The sequence below is a fragment of the Desmodus rotundus genome, chromosome 1 (assembly GCF_022682495.2).
Source record: "Desmodus rotundus isolate HL8 chromosome 1, HLdesRot8A.1, whole genome shotgun sequence".
NCBI classification, from domain to species: domain Eukaryota; kingdom Metazoa; phylum Chordata; class Mammalia; order Chiroptera; family Phyllostomidae; genus Desmodus; species Desmodus rotundus.
In genome coordinates, this window is record NC_071387.1 from 163,697,799 (window position 1) to 163,715,039 (window position 17,241).

The following is a 17,241-nucleotide window of genomic DNA, read 5'->3' on the forward strand; positions in this document are numbered from 1 at the left end:
AATGTTCTCCGGGTCCGTCCATATTGTTGCAAAAGGTAAAAATTTCTATTTTATTGCCAAGTAGTATTCCATTGTGTAAATGTCCTGTAGTTGTTTTATCCACTCATCTACTGATGGACACTTGGGAGGCCTCCATATCTTGGTGATTGTAGATGACGCTGCAGTGACCATAGGGTGCTTATGTTCTTTTGAATTAGTCTTTTGGGTTTCTTTGGATATATTCCCAGAGCTAGGATTGGTGGGTCAAAAGGCAGATCCATTTTTTATTTTTTGAGGTATCTTCATACTGTTTTCCACAGTGGCTGCACCAGTCTGCATTCCCACCAACAGTGCAAAAGTGTCCCCCTTTCCCAACATCCTCGCTGACACTTGTTCTTTGTTGATTTATTGGTGATAGCCATTCTGACAGGTGTGAGGTGATATCTCATTGTGGTTTTAATTTGCATTTCTCTGATGATTAGTGATGTCGAGCGTCTTTTCATATGTCTATTGGCCAACTGTATGTCCTCTTTGAAGAAGTGTCTATTCAGATCTTTTGCCCATTTTTTAATTCAGTTGTTTGTGTTTTGGGTGTTGAGTTTTGTACGTACTTTATACATTTTGGATATTAACCCCTTATCAAATGTATTGGTGAACATGTTCTCCCATTGTGTGGGTTGTCTTTTTTTATTTTGCTGATGTCTTCCTTGGCTGTGCAAAAACTTTTAGTTTGATGAGGTCCCATGTGTTTATTTTACTTTTGTTTCCCTTTCTGGAGGAGCTGTATCAGAAAAAATATTGCTGTAATCAATGTCCAAGATTTTGCTGCCTATTTTTTCTTCTAGGATTTTTATGGTTTCAGGTCTGATATTTAAATCTTTAATCCATTTTGAATTTATTCTTGTGCGTGGTATAAGAAAGTGGTCTAGTTTCATTTTTCTGCATGTACCTGTCCAGTTTTCTCAACATCATTCATTGAATAAGCTATCTTTATATTTAGCCCATTATATATGTTTGCTTCCTCTGTCAAATATAATTGAATATAAAGGTGTGGGTTATTTCTGGGCTCTGTATTTTGTTCCATTGATTTATACTTTTGTTTTTATGACAGTACCATGTTGTATTGATTACTGTGGCCCTATAGTATAGTTGGATATTAGGTGGCCTCATTCCTCATTAGCTTTGTTCTTCTTTCTCAGGATTGCTGTTGCTATGCAGGGCTTTTTGTTCTAGTTCTTTTTGAAATACTTGAATATATTTTTGAAATATTTGTTCTAGTTCTGTGAAATACATCATTGGCATCTTGATAGGAATTATGTTGGGTCTATAAATTGATTTGGGGTAGCATGGACATTCTAATGATGTTAATTCTTCCTTATCCATGTGTATGGTATGTGCTTCCACTTATTTGTATCTTCAGTTTCTTTCTTCAGTGTCTTACAAGTTTCCCAGTACAGGTCTTTTACATCCTTCATTAGAGGTATTCCTAGGTAGTTTACTCTTTTTGAACCTGTTGTAAATGAGATTGTTTTCTTAATTTCCCTCTCTGATCGTTCATTATTGGCATATAAAACTGCAACTATTTTCTGAATATTAATTTTGTATCCTGCTACTTTGCTGAATTCATTTATCAGTTCTAGTAGTTTCTTGGTGGAATCTTTGGGGTTCTCTATGTACATTATCCTGTCATCTGCAAATAAAGACAGTTTTGTAATACTTACTCCTTTCCAATTTAGATACCTTTTGTTCCTCCTTCTTGTCTGATTGACATGGCTAGGACTTCCAGCCCTATGTTGAGTAAGATGGTGAAAGTGACATCCTGTTTTGTTCCCAATCTTCAGGGGAACACTTACAGTTTTTGCCTGCTGAGTATGGCATGGGTTTGTCATATGTGACCTTTATTATGTTTAGGTATGTTCACTGTCTTCCCACTTTGCTGAGAGTTTTAATCATAAATGGGTGCTGGATTTTATCAAATGGTTTTTCTTCATCTATTGATATGATCATGTGGTTTTTATCCTTCATTTTATTTATAGGTGAATCACATTTCTTGATTTGTGAATGTTGTACCAACCTTGGGTTCCTGGAATAAGTCCTGCTTGATGTATTGCTGTATTGGGTTTGCTAATACTTTGTTGAGGTTTTTAATGTCTGTGTTCATCAGGGATATTGACTTATAATTTTCTTTCTTTGTAGTGTCTTTATCTGGTTTTGGAATTAGGGTAATACTGACCTCATAAAGTGAGCTTGGGAGTCTTACCTAATTTTGAATTTTTTGAAATAGTTTGAGAAGGAGAAGTGTTAGTTCTTCTTGGAAAGTTTGGTGAAATTCATCTGTGAAACCATCCAGTCTAGGGCTTTTGTTTGTTGGAAGTTTTTTGATTACTGCTTTAATTTCACTAGGTATAATCTATCTGTTCAGATTCTCTGATTCTTCCTGATTTTCTTTTGGAATATTGTATGATTCTAGGAATTTATCCATTTCTTCCAGGTATTGCAATTTGTTGGCATGTAGTTGTTCATAATATTTTCTTACAGTACTTTGTATTTCTTTGGTGTCAGTTGTTATTTCTCCTCTTATTTTTGATTTTATGTATTTGGGTCCTCTTTCCTTTTTTTCCCTGATAAGTCTGGTTAAAGGTCAATCTTGTTTATCCCTTCAAGAACCAGCTCTTGAATTCATTGGCCTTTGTATCATTTTTTTTTACTCTATTTTGTTTATGTCTGCTGTTATCTTTATTATTTCCTTTTGGGCCTTTATTCACTTTGGGCTTTGTTTATTGTCTTTTTCAGGTTCCCTTAAGTGTAAAGTCAAATTGTTAATTTAAGCTTTTTCTTGTTTTTTTAATTTTTTTTTTTGTGATAGGCCTGTGATGCTTTGAATCTCCCTTTTAGGACTGCTTTCCCAGTGCCCCACAGATTTTGGGTCATTGTGTCTCATTTTCATTTGTTGCAAGGTATCTTTTGATTTCTTCCTTGTTCTCATTGTTAACCCATTCATTGTTTAATAACATCAGTTAGCTTCCATATCTTTGCCTATTTTTCACTGTTGTTTTTGTGATTGATTTCTAGTTTCAAAGCATTGTGATCAGAGAAGACACTTGATATGATTTCAGTCTTCTTAAATTAATGAGACTTGTTTTTTGTATTAGCATGTGGTCTATCTTAGAAGAGGTTCCATGTGCTTTGGAAAAGTACATACATTCTGTTGCTTTGGTTTGAAATGCTCCGAAGTTATCACTAAAATCCATTTGATCTAGTGTGTTGTTTTAGGCCACTGTCTCCTTATTGATATTCTTTCTGGAGGATCTAGCCATTGAAGTCAATGGGGTGTTAAAATTCCCTACCATGATGGGATTTCTGTCGATCTTTCCCTTTATGTCCATCAAGATTTGCTTAAAATATTTAGGTACTCCTATGTTGGGTGCATAAATGTTCACTAGGTTTATATCCTCTCATTGGATTGTTCCCTTTACATTATGTAGTGTTCTTGTTTATCTCTTACTGTAGCCTTGGTTTTGATATCTATTTTGTCAGATATAAGTGTTGCTACCCCAGCTTTTTTTCCCCCTTTCCATTTGCATGAAATATGTTTTTCCATCCCTTTACCTTTAGTCAGTGTGTGTCTTTCGAGCTGAGGTGGGTCTCTTGGAGGCAGCATATATGTGGGACTTGTTTTCTAATCTGTTCAGCTACCCTGTGTCTTTTGGTTGGAGCATTTAAGTTGATTATTGATAGGTACTTACTTATTGCCATTTTATTTTTAAACCATTTTCCTCTTTTTTTCCCTTTTTCTTTTTCTTCTTAAAGCAAGCCCTTTAACATTTTTTGCAGTGCTGGTTTGGTGTTAACAAATTCTTTTAGCTTTTTCTTGTTTGGGAAGCTCTTCATTTTTCCTTCATTTTAAAATGATACCCTTGCTGGGTAAAGTTGCCTTGGTTGTAGGTCCTTTGTTTTCATCACCTTTAATATTTCACACCACTTCCTTCTGGCCTGAAATGTTTCTGTTGAGAAATCAGATGACAGTCTAGTTAGAGCTCCCTGGTAGGGAACTACCTGTTTTTCTCTTTGGGCTCTTAGGATTCTCTCCTTGTCTTAAACCTGCCATTTTAATTATGATGGGTCTCGGGGTAGGCCTCTCTGTGTCCAACTTGTTTGGGATTGTCTGTGCTTCCTGGACTTGTGTGTCTTTTTCCTTCACCAGATTAGAAAAGTTTTTGGCCATTATTTCTTCAGATAGGTCCTTGATCCCTTGCTCACTCTCTTCTCCTTTTGGTGTGTCTTTTTCCTTCACCAGATTAGAAAAGTTTTTGGCCATTATTTCTTCAGATAGGTCCTTGATCCCTTGCTCACTCTCTTCTCCTTTTGGTATTCCCATGATGTGAATGTTGTTGTGCTTTATGTTGCCTCAAAGATTTCTTAAATTCTCTTAATTTTTAAAATTCTTTTTTCTTTTTTGCTCCTCTTCCTGGGTGTTTCTTCTACCTTGTCTTCCAAATCACTGATTTGATCCTCTGTTTCATCTAACCTACTGTTTATTCCTTCCAGTATATTAGTTATTTCAGATATTGAATTCTTTATTTCTGACTGTTCCTTTTTTTAAATTATTTGTGTTTTTTTCCCATGCTATTGATATCCTTATAATCATTACTGTAAACTTTCTATCTGATAAATTGCTTGCTTCCATTTCATTTTTTTCTTCATCTGGAGAATCTCTGTCTTCCCATTCTGGCTGCTACTTTTTTTTTTTTTTTTTCTATGTATTAGGTAGATCTGGAAAGACTCTGGGGCAGTCCTATGTCAGACTCTGCCTACGACTGATTCCAGGCTTCCAGCTGTACTCAGCACCCTGGCTTATGCTCCACAGGGTCAGGGAGAGGGATTACTGCCTGTAGGACTATTGCTTGCTCTCAGGCTGATGCTGCTTGGGTGTGGGTGGGGCAGGGGAAGCTGTTCTGCCCAAGAAAGATGGCTTCTGCAATAAGGGGAATAACTCAGCACAGTGATCCTGGTGGCTGTTCTTTCAGTTTTCTTCCCAGAGCCACCAACCCTGGACTCTCCTCATGTGTCCATAGTCCATCTGCCCTCCCTCTGCCAGAGCCCAGGGTAGGTGGTTGCATACGTAATTTTGTGTGTTGTCCCTTTAAGAGGCTCTCTGTGTCTCCAGCCGTCTCTCCCTGGAGGTTGAAAACCCTGCTACTTTCACAGCCAGATGTTATTTGGGTTCTTTTCCTGGTTTTGGTGCTCTAGGCTGGAGAGCCCAGCTTGGGGTTTAGACCCCCCACTTTTCAAGGGGAATCCCTCCTGGCCACTGAAATATCTCTCTGGAACTTCAGCTGCTGATTGTGGAAGCCCAGCCAGCCCTCTCGTGCATCCTCCGCACTCCGTACCAGTCATGTTGTGGTAAAGCTTATTCTTCTGTCTGTTCATGGTTCCAAGGCTTCTGTCCCACTATTGTTCTGTTGGTTATTCAGGATGATTTTTCTTTAGTTGTAATTCCAGTTTGGTCCTGGGAGGAGGTTAGTGTAGCATCTACTTACTCCATCCCCTTGGAGCTGTATGTGCCTATTTCTTGAAGGTTCTAGAATAGACGGTAGTTGTGCGAAGAGATGATATTTTATTCTAGTAGGGGAGGAAAATATAAAAAACAAAATGGTATTTGCTAAGTGCTGTCATAGAAGTACTGAGATATAGTTGAACTCCAGAGGAGAAAGTTGTTGAAAGTCTGAAGTAGAAGGAGGAGACAGGTCAAAGAAAGTCTCATAAAGGACAAGACTCCTGACTCTGGGCTCCTAAGGAGTGGTTTACCATACAGAAGAGGGAAAGAGGAGCGTAGAGGCGCAAAACAGATTGGTGTTTTCAGCACACTTAAAGCTGAGTTTGGAAAGGTAGGCAAGGCCAGGATTTGGAATGGCAAATGCTATGGACCTTTTTCTATAGATACAGGGAAATCAGTAAATGTTTTTCAATAATGGTATAATTTACCAGGTTGCAGTTTAGAGTATTCATTTTTTAAATCATTTTACTCTCTGAGGAAATATTACTAATAGTAAAACACTCTCTCTCTGTATCTGTGTAACATCTGCATCTTTCCACGCATGCACATGCACACATACCCACCACACCCACCACAGTCTAAGGTCTGTCGTTCTCTCCTGCCTCTCCCATCAGTGTTCATCTTTCTCTCTTCTTGAATTTACTATGTTTCTCTTTACATATGTCTCGCTGTCTTTCTGCCTCCTCCGCCTATCCACACTCACTCTCCAGTACGCTGATGTTGGCAATTCACAATCCTCAGGTTGCCTCCTCGGATTTATTTCTGTATGTGTAGGGATTACCTTCATTCCCACTTGTGATATGAATTGTGTTATTTTAGCTCTTGCTGATTGGTATAGAAGATTTATGACCACATAGTTGCAGATATTGTGAGTGTATTTCCATCATTTAGATTTTATCTTTGCATTTTAAGTCATTCTTTGAAAGGAATCATTTAATCATTTCTAAGTGTCATGTAGACTTCTTCATGTGATGAGTTACTTTTTAACAATTCGGTAGAAGAAAGGAAACCTATGTTTTGTCGAGTTTCTTATATATATAGATATATAAAAACCATTGTTTTAGCTGGACACTCCCTGTGTTCTCTAAAATCATACAGTACTGGCAAGTCAGTATAACACCTAGACTATTATGATTGTTATGACTTTATGTCTGGTTTGGCTACTCTAAAGATACCTAATTTATAGATTATTATAAAAAAGTAATACAAAATTAGTATGTTAATAAAGGCTAAAATGACAAAACTAAATGAAGTTTTTGTCTTTGGCCTTCTTCCAATTATTTGTTCAGAAATTAGGATGTATTCCATATCTTTTTATCCAATGAACTTGAAGACAACATAGTTTGTACTCATACCTTCTTTTCTTGAACTGTGTTAATAACTGATGTTTTGGACCTCAGCTTCTGAAGTTTTCTACTGCATATTTTATGTTGATACTTCAGATATCCACATAGACGTCACCAGCAGCTGGTATGAACATAATGATGTTTAGAAAGTATGCCAAATTTCCACATACATTTTATGTAATTCACTGTTCTTAAATGATTAAATTTAAAAATAAGCGAGTGAAGGTGTCCTGTAGGTTTGTTCTCTGTTCTCCAATTTCTCATTTTTTAAGAAAGGGGTTTTGAGAAAATTTATAAATGAAAATTAGCATTAAAGAATGATTTTTATAACCATCAAATTGACAGCATTTTTAAGTTGTATGGTTCATCCCCATTGAATATAAAACAGAGACTAAAATGATAGCTTTGACCTAAATGTAAAAAATTGTGTTCGATAGTTATGTATTTCAGCTGCCTTTAAAACTGAACCGCAGAGACCAATCCCAGTGTCCAGAGACTGGTTTGCCGTGAAGTCCTGATATTTATCTGTAGATCTGAGTTCTCTTTGGTCTAGATACCTCAGTGAGCATTTCCAGAATTTTTATTGAATTATTTAGTTACAGGGAATGCCTGAGTTGACTTTTGTAAGATTTAAGACATTGTATTTATTTGTATGCTTAAGGAATACTGAATAATAAACTTCTTTAATACTTCAAAATATTTCCACCTGATAAAAAAGATTTAAATGTTAGTCAACTGTCTGCTTCCCGTGTGGTTGAATTAGCGACTGTTGGACAGACTCTCGCATAGATAACAACTGTAAGTGATGAAAAAACAAAAAATAGCTGCCTCAAGTCTCAGAAGAGTGAAATAAAATGGAGATTCTAGAGAGGAATTGACACTTGGAAGAAAGGAGTGGCACAGAGTAAATTTCCTCACTTTTATGGCTGTTATCCTGAGGATGCACTACGGTTAGCACTGTGCCCAGAGGCTGAAACTCCAAAAGGAAACCCAAATTCTGTCTGGTCTGAAGGAGTAGAGAACATAGTTGAGAGAAACTGCAGATATTGGAAAGTTTGGGAGGAATTCTAGAAAGGAGAGAGCCAGGATGGGGAGCCTCAAAAATCTGTGAATAACTCTACCCCCGTCTCTGGCTGACCCCTGAACCACACATGTGTAGGGTAGAGTCAGAGCAGCACAGCTAAGAAAAAAGGAGACTTTATTTGGGGTGGTGAACACACAGTACAATATACAGATGATGTATTACACAATTGTACACCTGAAACCAATATAATTGGATTAACCAATGTCACCCCAATAAATTCAATAAAAAATAAAAACCAAAAAAGGAACCAAACTATATAAAATTTGTACTGCACCAAAGAGACAAAGTTCACATTTTGAATTCAGCCAAGTTAATGCCTGCTGAACCAAAAATCAATACTCATTCACAAGTATAACAATGTCTAGTGTCTCTACGACATGACATTCATAGTGCCCAAAATACAACCCACAGTTACTTTGCATGAGAAGAACCAGAATGGGAGGCTGTTGTGAATGGGTGTAGTGTTTCAATTTGTGAAGATTTAAACATTTTGGAGATGGATGGTGGTAATGGTTACACAACACAATGAATGTACTCAGTGCCACTTAACTGCACATTTATAAATGGTCCAAATGGTATATTTTGTGTATATTTTACCACAATAAAAAAAAGGAGACCAGGAAAACGTGATCAGTTTACGAGGGGAAAAAAAACAACCAATAGAAATGAACCCTGACAGGACCCAGATGTTGGCATTTGCTGGCAAACATTTTGAAGCAGTTTTGTAATAGTGATTGGTCCTATAAAGGAAAATATTCATAATGAATGAAAAGATAAGAACTCCCAGCGGAGAAACAGAAACTATAAAAAAGAATTAAATGGAAGTTCTAGAACTGAAAAATCTAGTATCTGAAAAATCAACATCTTGTCTATCTTAAGTATTTATATATTCTCTGACATTTTGATATTTTGAGGAGGGTGTACAGATATAGAGCTGCTTCACTTAGTTTTGGTTTTTAACTGTTATATTAAGACTGTTTAGGTGAACTTCTGTAAGCTTCTTTAATTTTCTGACTCTGGGCTCTTTCAGATGGAAATTTGTGTTTGGAAAGCAGCTTAGCTCTGCATGGTAGCTACCACAGAACTATTTGATGTCGATTCCTGGGAGGAACGTAGTGACCGAGAGTACAGGCTCTCATGTGGAACCGTGTGGCTCCATATCCTGCTTTGCTACTTACAAGCTTTTGCATTAATTATTAGTTAGTACCAGTTATGATTCCTTAGATCTAAGCAGAAAAATTAATCTGAAATCAAAATGTAATAAACAGCTATATATAAGAATTGAATATTTCTGTTTTTGAGGGTATACTGTATTATTTTGAGGGTACCTTGTATAATTTTATGAATACAACCTATTTACAAGTATTATGTAATATCTGATTTGGTTTCGGATTGGGCCTTTGGTCATATTCAAATGCCGTGATTGTTTAGTTGAGAACTGTCTACTTTCTCTGTAACTGCTGCTGTTCAGGGCAGATTGAATTTAAGACTGTTGTCTCCGTGTCCCATTCAGTGCAGGATTTGTCCCAAATTTCTCATTTTTTGTGAGGCAGTATCATTAATAGTTACATTAAAATAAGACAGTAAGTTGTAGACCGCCACGTGTACTTGTAACATCTACCATGGTTTTATCCAGTGGCATGTAAGACACAGTGTAGTGAAGAGGTTTCATTTTAGTATGTGAAACATCTAAATTGGAAAGACTTTCTTTTCATTTTTCAACCTTTTTGAGATGCATCATGACGAACTTCTCCCTTTTAGAGCAGCATGAAGGGTGTGTGCTGATAAAGTGAAGTGTTCCCTGAGAAGGCGAGAAGGAAAAACAAAGTCTTTCGCTTTTCCTGTTTTGGTGAGATAAGTGTTTAAGACTTAAACTTTAAGTGTTTTCGTCTGCTGGCAAAGGGCCATGGCCTGTGTGAAGCATGCAGCCCCCAGCCGTCAGTGGGTGGAGTCAGAGGAGCGCGTGGGAGTTAGAGGTTTCGTTTGTAGAAACATGTTCTGGACACAGAGAGAGAACAGGCCTGCTCTAGGTCCTTTAAGACTTCGTCAGGGCCTTCTCCCTGTAGTACTTTGGCATTGTTGTGTAACGTAAATCCAAAACCTATTTATTTCATTATGTGGCAGGGTTTTTTTCTTTACTTTATTGCAAACCCAGCACAATGAATTTTTAAAAATTAATGTGTATATTTAATGAAGGATGAAGTACTGATTTCTCTGTAAATATTTAACATGCACAAAATGTTTATCAAAATTTACCATCCACCATAAGAATTATAGTGATATCACAGGCCACACAGCAACCAGAAAACATGACAAATCTGCTAAAAAATGTCAGCATCTACTTAAAAAGTTAGGAGTTATTTGGAAAGATTATGTCTCAAGATGACAGATATATACAGGTGCAGATGTTTACATACATGTTTTTGTAAAACATGATCTCACTTAGATCAAATAACATTTTTAAATTAATTGTGTTCAATTTTTATTTCAAGTTTTATTTTTCACGTATGAAAAATGAAGCAATATGGTATGGCTCAGTGGATTAAGCACCAGTCTGTGAACCAAAGCATCACTCGCTGGTTCAATTCCCAGTCGGGGCACATGCCTGGGCTGCGGGCCAGGTCCCCAGGAGAGGGTGCATGAGAGTCAACCACACATCGATGTTTCTCTTCCTCTCTTTGTCCCTCCCTTCCCCTCTAAAAATAGAAAAATAAATTTAAAATCTTTTAAAAAATGAAGCAATAATTGTTATGTATTGGATCCATTAGCAAAAAAGAACCCTGAACAATGCAGCTTTTTAAATAGAAAATCAATTAATTCCAACAACAGTTTCACTTTTTTCACTCAAAGCCTTTGTGCATTTGTTCTGTCAGTGTTGTAAGTGGAATCAAAGTAAAGCTTTTTAAGTTTATTCTGTCAGAAATGCTGTAACTGCTGTTGTGAGTTTAAAAGCTCAACATGGAAGATAAAACTACTTGTTTTTGCGAAAAGGCGGTTGTCATGGTAAAAATCAATGTTCTTATTAAGAAAACTATGGAGCAGAAATATTTGGGGAATTGGTTGTGGCGCATGCAAGCAAAATCTGCTTGTTCTGCCAATTGAAGTAAAACTGTAATGGTCAAATTTACTGATATTTGATATGTATACTTTAACTGAACTATAGAATTACCGTGACAAAGCGAATGTTGACAAAACCTGCTTCAGCCTGACAACACACACTGGCGTGCAACTCTCTTTGCTGCATGTTACCAACGGGATTTTAGAAATGTGATTTTGTGAAAAACTGCTTTGTAAATTGACCTAAGTATCCTATATTGGCTTTTGTTTGGGGGATGGAGGTTGGGTAAAAGAAACTTTTGTACTACTTTGCTTAGATTTCTGTTCAGAATTATTTGGAAATCTTTAAAGTGTTCACTAAGTACAGTGTCAGAACCTTCAGTTTTTGCAAATGTTAGCAAATACCAATTATTGGAAACAAATCTTGCAAACAGGAAGACATTGAAATTTATCTCTACAAAAACAAGGGAAGCAGGGCCTTGGCTGGGAGATTTGGTTCCCATACACCAAATAGGTTGTGGGTTCAATCCCTGGTCAGGACACTACCTGGGTTGCAGTTCAATCCCCAGTCAGATCGGGTCACGTATGGGAGGCAACCAACTGATGTTTCTTTCTCTTTTTCCCTTCCTCTCTCTTTAAAATCAATAAACATATCATCTTGAGAGTATTGAAAAAACAAGGGAAGATCTGAACAAATTAAGTGGTGAGAGAGCAAGATTTATTTTAGGAGTTCTGTCATTTGCACCATCTCAACTACTCAACTGTTGTGAAGCCTTTTGATGGAGCTTCTGTTTCTAATTGGATGTTTGTTTTTTTGAGATTTTATTTATTTATTTTTAGAGAGGGGTAGGGAGAAGGAGAGGACGAGAAACATCCATGTGCAAGAGATACATCGCCCAGTTGCCTCTTGTGCACCCTCAACTGGGCACCTGGCCTGCAGTCCAGCCATGTGCCCTGACTGGGAATCAGACTGGTGACCTTTCATTTTACAGACTGGCACTCAGTCCACTGAGCCACACCAGCCAGAGCTTAACTGGATAAGTTTCTATTTTGTATTAAAATGAGATGACATTGAGAAGGCAATTGATTTTGTAGTATCGAAATTTGGTGATTTATTTTAAAAGTTTAAGTGGAAAATTATTTAAAAGGTATGTCTCATAAAAATAACTATTAAAAAAGTTTCATTGAATGGAAGGTGAAAAGTTAAATATCTGGGCTTGAAATATTTATAGATTTCAACATAAAAGAAAGCATTGAGAATATCCTTCATTCAACAGAATTTTCTCCGCACTTATCAGACTGTCCAATACTACAAAGAGGGTGTTTTCTCCTATAAAAATATGGTTTATAGAGAAAAGTAAGTTGAAAATGTGAACAATGTCATAATTATTGATCATAAAATTCAATTTTGAAGATAGTAGGTACTCATATTCTTGTTAAACTTCAAAATAATATGACCATATAAAAACTCGTTCTTCAGGGAAATACCAGTGACTTAATATTAGAGACAAACACCTGTACAGCCAGGAAAGCAATTGCAGTATATGAGTGTTCAGTGAATAATTACTCTGCTTATATTTTTAATGCATCATTGTACATGGATATGTTTTTATCTTATAGAAGTAAATTCTATTTTTGAAAATGCATTTTAATAAATCTGTTTTACAAGCCTACCAATATAATAATATAATTTTACAGTCAATAAATACATAAATTTTAAAATAATGTAATTTTAACTACTTCAAATTCCCTATTTTACTCTCAATAATTGTGTCTGTTAATGTTTTGAAATAGTTTAATTTCCTAAAAGTTAATTTCAGGGACAGGAAATATAAGCAAAACGTGTAACTCCACTGGCTCAAAAAACATCACAGCAGTGAACACACTTCTTTTCTGTCTCAGATTTACTTTGGTTGCACATTCTAAATCTCAGCACTTAAATGGACTTTAGAGTAACCTGGTTATAAATTCTTATTCTATATTCAAGAAAAGTAATGGTTAGTTTTCCCTAGTTATCCCAGCAAGTCAATTATATTGTCTAGAATAATGTATTTCCTTTTAAACTATATTCCTTGGTTGGTGAATATTTGTTAATTATTTAAAAATGAATCATGGAATTATTCTCATCTGTAGTTGAACCAACATGGTCTAGTAATTAGTGAATAACAGTTGTTAATAACCACTCAGAATAGCTCTTCCAACATTTTCTTTAGTATTTTTATACTTCCACTTTATTAACACTAGGTTAGTGCTTTTTAAATACATTGTTACTGAAAAAAGATTGCTTTCTCTACAAATCAGTTGTCTCAACCAATTATTATTGTAAGGGTTTACCACACCATTCCTATACTTTGACTTACTGTTCTTGAATTGTCTTTGCCTGACATGATTTTATGTATTTATTTACTTACTTATTTTTTATGTTTCTAATGTCTATAAAGTGTTCTAATATAGATGTTTATTTTTCCATGTATTATGGATTCTGTTTAATTTACATTGTGATTCTGTGTTTAACCTTCTAAATTAAAACTGCTTTTTCAATGAAATAATGAGTTTAAAATACAAAGCTATTTTGTTAACATTTCAATTTTGATTTAAAATTAAAATCTCAACGTATGTTAATGTAGTACATTCAGAAATTGACCTAGGAAATCTTATTCCAGTGTAAAAGCTACTATAATAAGTTGTTCCCTTACATAAATAAATAAATGACCAATATTACTAGCGGCTATAAGCAGCATGGGGAAAAAATGGAAGGAGTCTTTTATCCTAGTTTTTAGAGGGCATCAGCAGCTTGCTTTTATGAAAAAGTAACAGCTAAATGCACTGCAAATAATTTGCAGTAATCCAGTTCAGTGATTCATGTGTCTGCTTTAATGGGTCATAATTCAGGGTAAAGTAACTGAGTGCAGTCAGAGTGCAGACACTGCTTATACCAGGGACAGTATCTCTTCATAAAACACACCTCAGGAGAAGCGGTTTGCCAGCCCCTAATACTCTCTGATGTTTTGATGTCCTGCATATTTTTCCGATTAAGTTTTGAGTGCCATGTTTTTAGTTGTATTTCCACATTCATTATTCTCACGTAGACCCTTCAGCGGGTTTGCCATATATGATTATTTTTTTAATGATGCCTTTCTTTCCACTTCAGCAGTTTAATAATCTAGCACATGGCTGCTTCTCAGTACTCAGCATTCACCTCCCCAGTACTGAAGAGGACATGTGCTTTGGCTTCAAAATTCCATTTGCAGCGTTAGAAATGCATATTCCCTATGGAACAACATTTGTTTGACATAACCATTCATTTTTATTACCTCTTTAAATATGTTTATCCAGAGTTATCAATAATCATAAATAACTGTATTCTCATCTTGTTCCGTTTTTTTTCCAACAGACAAAATTGCTTACCCAGTACATATTAAATCTCGGCAAGTATGATCAAAACTACGACATCAGAGACCGTACAAGATTTATTAGGCAGCTTATTGTTCCGAATGAGAAGAGTGGAGCTTTAAGTAAATATGCCAAAAAAATATTCCTAGCACAAAAACCTGCGCCAGTGCTTGAGTCTCCTTTTAAAGGTATTATTGTTATTATTAGAATATAACTGCACAATATATGTTACGTAAAAAAGTGACTATATATTCCATTTCTAATGTGTTTAAAATTTATCTCTTAGGAAATATAAATGATGCGCATATATAAATATATAAAAACAGTGTGCTTGCTATTCATTCATCTGTTCTCCAGAGCAAGCTTTATATTAGTTAAAGTTTACATTTTATAGACCTTATTTACTTAAATAATTTCAATCTTCTGATTTCATTTTTATTCTTACTAAGCAGTTTAGCTGAACAATAGATGAAAGGTGTATTGTTCTTGTAGACATTGACTGCATTGTTGTTTTAAGTAGATAGTTTTATTTAATAAGGAATATAATTCATCTTATTTAGTGAGTTGTTACTAATTAAATATTTTATGTACACTAACGTAAACTTTTTTAGAGATAATTATTTCATAAAAGTGTTTTTGTATATTTAATTTTGTTTTTCAAAGGTGGAAGTTGACTTATTTTATCCTAGCTTTTAAAAAAGAGTAAATTAATTGATCAGTTTCATGAGTAACCATTACAGTTGGAATCAGATGATTATATACCTTGGTTTTCATATTGTCTCTTATTTAATTGTTGTAAAGTGATAAAAAGCAGTTTAGTTTCATAGAAAAACTATTAAAATTCTGGATGTGTTTTTGCCGAGACATGTATATGGATTGTTTAACTGTGCTGTCATTCTTAATATTCACAGTAAAGTAATTTTTAGAGAAGCTACATTTCAGAGCAACACCTCTAAACACACTGACTGATTAGCTTTTTTATTGACCATTATGGGGAAGATTATTGTAATCTATGGACTGAAATCAGTTTTTTGACCTATGAAGAGCTTCCTAGTTTATATTTATTTCTTGACATTTGAGGTAATATGCCAATTACCTTGAGTTCTGATTAGGATTGTTCAGTCTTACATACAGCTCATATTGTTTATTTTATCTTTTCCTGTATCTTAATAGATAGGGATCATTTCCAGCTTGGTACATTATCTCACATTCTCAACACTAAAGCCACTGGGTACCTGGAATTATCTGATTGGCCAGAGGTGGCACCTGACCCATCAGTTCGAAATGTAGAAGTAATAGAGTTGGTAAGTTGACCTTTCTCAAATTAATTTTGTCAAGCAGTAGGATATTCTAGAATAATGGTAGTTTTATATAAAAGCTTTTGGGGGGGTTGAAAATTGAAAATTGTCCTGGTATTTTTAAGTATCATGTGTTAGATACATCTCACTATTATGAGAAGTAAAAATTGTAGTATTCTTACGTCATTGTACTTGTGCTGTTCTTTTCTCCAAGGAAATAGAGAACTGAATTCTCCGCATCAGTGCTACCCACATGTGGTACTGCGTTGTAGCTTTGTAGATTCAATTTCTAAGATACTTAGTTTCATTGGGTTGAGCTTTTTCTATTTTATTTAGAGATTTGTAAGCTTCCTGCCAATGTTTTTCTAAATAATTTTTGCTGTACTCTTCCAGAGAAACTGTACAAAGTGTTCTGGATCTTCCGATGAACCTATTTTAAATGAAGCCTAAACATAAATAGGGATCATTGTGTGCCAAATATGTCCTTAGACAAGGTCAAAATTAAAATAAATAATATGTTGCTTTCACATTAGGAAAAAAACCTTCTCTATAAATAATCTTTTCCTAGATCTTTAAAAAATGCTGGCTATTTTTAACTTTATTTCCTAATATATTATTTATTTCCTAATATATTTATTTATCTTTCTTATATAAACAAGAAAAATAGAGGATGTTCTTATTGTCTTTAGAGATTTGATTATGTGAAATATGTGTATTTCTTTTTAAAGTAGAATTAATAAAAAAGCACAATTAGTTACTACATTCTGGATGCTTTTTTGGTAAACAAGTTATATTAAACAAGGATTAAGATAACCAGAGTTCTTTACTACTAATGCCTATGGGAAAGTCAGTTAACCTTCTTTCCTATTAACTTATCGTATGCAATGGGAGAAAATCTTCATTACTTTAATCAGAATTATTTTTTAAGTTTTATTGTTGTTCAGTTACAGTTGTCTCCATTTTCTCCCCACCCTTCTACCCCACCCCAGCCAAACCTGCCTCCCTCCCCTGCTTCCACCCTCCCCTTTGGTTTTGTCCATGTGTCCTTTATAGTAGTTCCCGAAAACCCCTCTTCCCACTATCCTCTCCCCACTCCCCTCTGGCTATTGGTAGATTGTTCTTAACTTCAATGTCTCTGGTTATATTTTGTTTGCTCTGTTCTTCTGTTGATTATGTTCCAGTTAAAGGTGAGATCATGTGGTATTTGTCTCTCACCACCCAGCTTATTTCATTCAGCATAATGCTCTCCAGTTCCATCCATGCTGTTTCAAAGGGTATAAGCTCCTTCTTTCTCTCTGCTGCGTGGAATCCCATTGTGTAAATGTACCATAGTTTTTTGATCCACTCATTTGCTGATAGGCACTTAGGGTGGGCATAGTCATATAATTTAATCCTTTTGAGAAATATGTTTCTCTTAACTATTCAGGCTTACTCTGGCTTTGGAGCATGGCCAGAAGCAATAATAAACAGTAATGGCTACACTTAGCAAACAATGGCAGTGTACCTTGATAATGTTTTGCGAACATT

At 35.3% G+C, this 17,241-nt stretch overlaps 1 protein-coding gene across 2 annotated transcripts in view; it reads left to right on the forward strand.

The window, feature by feature from the left end:
* AP3B1 (adaptor related protein complex 3 subunit beta 1) overlaps positions 1–17,241 on the forward strand; it is a 243,083-nt gene that overhangs the window by 119,064 nt on the left and 106,778 nt on the right. For both annotated transcript variants that reach the window (XM_045197878.3, XM_024563519.3), the window contains exons 16-17: positions 14,418–14,604; positions 15,590–15,720. In XM_045197878.3, coding sequence (XP_045053813.2) covers positions 14,418–14,604; positions 15,590–15,720 — 318 coding nt within the window. The remainder of the gene's footprint in view (positions 1–14,417; positions 14,605–15,589; positions 15,721–17,241) is intronic.